Source organism: Aplysia californica, unplaced genomic scaffold, assembly GCF_000002075.1.
Source record: "Aplysia californica isolate F4 #8 unplaced genomic scaffold, AplCal3.0 scaffold00002, whole genome shotgun sequence".
Taxonomy (NCBI): domain Eukaryota; kingdom Metazoa; phylum Mollusca; class Gastropoda; order Aplysiida; family Aplysiidae; genus Aplysia; species Aplysia californica.
This window is the reverse complement of record NW_004797272.1, coordinates 4,085,546-4,090,605: the sequence shown is the minus strand read 5'-3', so window position 1 is coordinate 4,090,605 and position 5,060 is coordinate 4,085,546. Positions and strand designations below refer to the sequence as shown.

At 40.5% G+C, this 5,060-nt stretch overlaps 1 protein-coding gene across 28 annotated transcripts in view; it reads right to left on the bottom strand.

Annotated features, from left to right (window-relative positions):
- LOC101845050 (tropomyosin-2) overlaps positions 1 to 5,060 on the bottom strand; it is a 37,731-nt gene that overhangs the window by 26,932 nt on the left and 5,739 nt on the right. For 19 of the 28 annotated variants that reach the window (XM_035973859.1, XM_035973874.1, XM_035973863.1 and 16 more), the window contains exon 1: positions 593 to 1,395. The exons of the other annotated variants lie outside the window; for them this stretch is intronic. In XM_035973859.1, the coding sequence (XP_035829752.1) occupies positions 593 to 1,234 (642 nt within the window). In that variant the 5' untranslated portion in view covers positions 1,235 to 1,395. Of the gene's footprint in view, positions 1 to 592; positions 1,396 to 5,060 lie in introns of those variants that run through there. 28 annotated transcript variants of the gene reach the window in all.

Genomic DNA, 5,060 nt, shown 5'->3' with positions numbered 1-5,060 from the left:
GGGGGGGGGGTTATTATTAAGCTTCTCGTTCCATTCGACCGGTCTAGATCTAGAATCTATCTAATCTAGATCTAGATCTAGATCTAGATCTAGATCTAATCAAAACACTCGAAATATAAATCTACAAGAACTTTTTTTTTTACACGGGAGTCAAAAGTGACCATGCACACTTGCATCAACTGGAATGAGACCCAGCGTCTATGCCTATTTAAAACTTCTGAAATCTCGATTCAACATTGCAAAGAATCTCCAAGGAAATTATCATAACAAGGGGTAAAGGGGCGTGGCCGACCGACTGTTTGTCGAGTCATGACAATCTTCTGACTTGTAGGCCTATTCGTAGGCACGGTCGAGATAAAAACAATCAATCAAATATCAGATCAAACTCATTCTACACTGATAGTCAACATTAACCACTGATCTATGACATATCAAGGTATCATATCACGATAATAAAGCTTAAACTGAAACGTATGGCCTTCAAAACTGAACATCCAGTTGTGGCAACAGGTTGGTGATATAAGGCAAATTGAGGCACTATTAAAAATTACTTTCAAAGAATTTAAAAATTGTGAAGGAAATCAATACATACCCTTTGTGAAACTTGGAATATATTTTGAAGTTCGGTCCCGATAATGGCGAATTTAATCATAGTATTAGAATTAATACCAAGTTGTGTACACGGAATAAAAATGCCCCCAGACAGAGCCCCTCGAGAATGCCTCGAGGATCGTGGCGGCCGCCGCTGGGGCTGTTTTGTAGAATCATCACCCGACACATCAAGTTCCAAATCAGAAAACAGAGGATCAGTACTGTTTATAATCCGATCATATTCTAGTGCACTGGAATCATTAGGTTGTAAAGGATTTCCTCCTTCAGGTTCTGGCCTTCTTGATGATTGTTTTTTAACTTTCTTTTCACTTTTATCACCTTTGACGGAAGTTTTTGAACTTTTCTTGCGTTTGCTTGTAGAGTTGGCATCACAGTCCACGGCTTCACTACCATCGTTTCCAAGGCCATCTGTATGCCTTGATCCTGAAGATTTTTCTCTTTTCGATTTCTTCTTTTTCTTTTTATCTGAATGTCTACTATGTGTGGTTGGTGGGCAAGCTGCAGATGTCTCACCGTCTGCTGACCCTTGCGAGAGATGATAGCCAACAGCTGACGTCTGTGAATCTTGCGATAAGTGTGAGCTGTCGGCATCATCTGGTTCCGAGTAACCACGATTGTCCATAACAAGGCGTTCACTTGAGGCCCTCTCGAAGTTCCCTTGTTCATCAGCACAGTTTGAGAGTCCCTGCAGGAGAGGGCACACGTTTCAGGCTCAGTTTACTTTACATTCTACACGTGGAAATGTTGTGACTACCTCGACGAAGGGAGATCACAACCACAACAACCGGAAGATAAAAATAGAAACGAAAGCGGAGGGGCACACGCCAGGTACTGGCACAGCCGAGGTTCCCGGCAAGCGGGCCTACGCCGCAGATTCCTCGCGTTGCATTCCAAATACGGGATGATGACGTCACTCATTGTTTTGTTGCGATGTTTCCGCCTGCACAGCAGAAAAGCGGAAAAGAAAGTACTTGGGATGGGAAATGGGATGGGAGAGGACAGACCGGAATAAGCCACCAAGTTTACTTTCTGTTTTAATTAATATTATATTATAATAAAGATATAGACACACAGATTCACTATTTACTCGGCCTTTGAAAATGACCAGGCCTGGACATGATCCGACAATGTTCTGAGAATGGGTAAAGGTGGGAAGAGGGGGGGGTTGGAAGTGGTCATGAGTGTTCAGTTGCAACCACGCCTTTTCCAAGTGTGTACATAATACAGGCTACTTCAGTTACTTCTTGGCGCCGCTTAGCGAAGTCGGACACGATCTGCAATAAAATATTGACTGGAGCAGCACCAAATCAATTTTGTCCGATGAAAGATAGCCTAGACTTGTGTTTAAAAGTTTTCCGTCACCGACTCGAACGAAAAGTAATCTAACGCGTGTTGAAGGCGCATGGTCTTTTCTTTTGCATTGCGAATTTTCGCGTGTGGTTGACACCGGGTTGTAAGTGATACACGAGGCAAAGTGTCATGTGATATTTGCAATCCAACGTTGTCCGTAAATTTTGCTGAGCAATGTTTCCTTATGGACACAGGATTTGGATCAAGCCAAAAAGAATTTCATCAATCATTTCACTAACGAAATTAAAGCCGTTCTCATTTTTTAAAAAGCACTTTATACTACAAGTGTTTGGTCAAGTTAAGTGTTACCGCGCTACACTGAATAATTTTTTGACCCACTATTTCTCACAATATTACTGCTATGTTTACTTAACAAATAACTACAGAAAAGCTTTTTTCTCCATGTTCATTATTGTACATTATGTAAAACTTAGACGGTGCACTGGTACCCGCCTCATTAAAATTCAGTCCGTATGATGTAGGGACTGGCCCTGTGAGGGTCGCTTTTTCAACCCCCGACGGAACATTATTTAAAATCTTGTGGCGTTATGTTAATTTTTACGACTTTCCACTCTCTAGCAAGACCCCAACCCCATGGGAACAGAAATTAAACCGGTGGTCCCGCCGCTTTACTTATCATAACGCATTGAAAGGAGAATCACACCCATCCCGTGAAATACTTTGCACACTGCAATAATACCATATAATTTAATATTATGTCCATTCTCAAATTGATACAGAATGCAAAAAACATTTATTTTACTGACTATAGCACCGGTAGAACTGTTTGTTTTACTCGTAAAGAAACACTCAAAGTTATCTTTCCAGTTCGCATCGCAGAACACGTAGTTTAATTTACGAGTAAGCCTACTGGATGCAAATCTGGCTATTCGTAAATGGTAAGTGTTTTTAGAAAGGATTTTGTAAAACTTTTCGCCCTATTGGAAACGAATGCGTAAATTCGAAGGAGAGCTCAATTCTGCGGGGTCTGGGATGTTTTTTCCTTTTTTCTAAGACTCGGTCTGTAGAGTGGCATGGTTGAAAGCTGGTTAGAAGACATAGGGCCAAGTGTGTGGCATGGGTACAGTAAAACAATCCAACCCATTAGGTGAGGAGAACACCCAACAGCGGATGTGATGCACTCGTGGTGGTAGAGAGAAAAGTTTATACCTTCCGTCTAGCACGGCTCAAAACGACATGATTTACGAGCTGATACGTCTAATTTTTCTTTCTATAAAAAACAAAAGGGGGAGTCAAGGGCGAGGTTTGAGTTAAACCCTTCATTCATTTAGAACAAGGCACGCATAGAGATGTTAACACGCACTCTACAACCTCAGTAGGCTTATTTAGATCTATGGGTTTATAACAGTCTGCTGTCTAGGCTACGTCTACTTTGAATAGTATGTAAAATAAACCCATGGCCTTCTCATTGTATTACTATTACTGACTTTGTAAGGCGTGTCCAACGTGCATGGGTTCTCATCCTCATAGTTATAGGCCCGACTGGTCATTTGGCACTTTATAAAGCAAAAACAAAACTGAACCAAAAAAAAGAAGAAAAAACCTACAACAAAACAAAACACAACAACAAACAAAAACCAAACGCAAGCCCACAAGGGAATCAATAAATTATTGATTGGAGTGTACAATTAATTCTTCTGTGGCACAGTGTCCTGCAAAGGCTTGATGGGCTCTTCTGCATTGAGTTCGAGAGCTCGTTACGGCCTCGGGTTTCTTTAAACTCTGTTCGCAACAGCAAACAGTTATCAACAAGGGTAGGGGATGTTACGTACAATTGTATTATGATACTGCCGTAAAGGCCAGGGAACTGGACACGACAATCACTCACTGGGATTTTGTAAGAGAATGAGACAATTTTGCGAAGGCCTATGTATCTTCGCCCAAACATGTACATACATTGAGAGGAGAAATAACACAAACACACACACACACACACACACACACACACACACACACACACACACACACATACACATAAATGATAGACAACGAGACAGACAAAAACACACTATATACATTATTTTTAAAATATGATACATAGATCTACAGGCACATTCACGCACACACACCACATGCGTTGGAAAAGAAAGCGTAACTTTCTGTAAGCCGAGACATGCGAACGGTACAATTGATTGCTAAAGAACTGTGGCTATTGTAAGTTTTACAGATAGATCTACATATTACATAGCCCATGTTTACTTGAAATACACGTCTAGATTGGCAGCCATGCTCTACTGAAGATTACAACACGATAAGACACGTCTGTTTTGAAGCAATTTTGGAAAGTATGCCATGAGCTGGAAGACGTATGTACGGCATGAAGATGACTTCGGAAAGAATACAGAACCCTCTCTGCAAAGGAGCAAGAAAGTAGATTAAAAAAGCAGCTGTAAACAATGCAGTAGTGCGGGTAGCGAATGACTGGCAACAAGACAAAGCTTGTGCAATCGAATTTGATAGGAAACTACATGTACTTTCTCAGAAGGAGATTTGATATCTGACTGCTGAAATACTGTCTTTAAAATGTATACTCATGGCGAAAATCTGGGGAGATAGATCTAGCTCGTGGAAATCAAACCTTTATCTTTTCAAGTCAACACAGTTTTGGGCTCTAAATTCTCTAATTCAAATTGGAGAGATAGTCGGTGGAAATCCATGACACCAGTATAGCCAATGACAGCAGGAACTTAATTCTACCATCTATAGTTTTGCACGTACTGCTACACTCATTTTAACTCAGTTTCAGTCTTTTTATAAAACGTTTTAGGGGATATTACACACCAGTCAAATAACGAATTCTCGATGTATTAACTACTACCGCACATTACATCAGTAATACTCATGCTAAGGTGATGAAACAGTAAAGATATTTGAGACAATCTGTTGTTTGCATCTTTTTTCTATGAGTTTGTTTACTTCCATTTGTATAGCGTTTATGAGACAGGGATATTGTTTCATAATTCATAACACACTGGAAAACCATCCACCCATCTACTGGTCTTCCATGTTTTTATTGGGTTTATTAGGAAGAACGGGTAAGAGTTACAAATGTGGCTTGTTTTGTGCGTGTGTGTGTG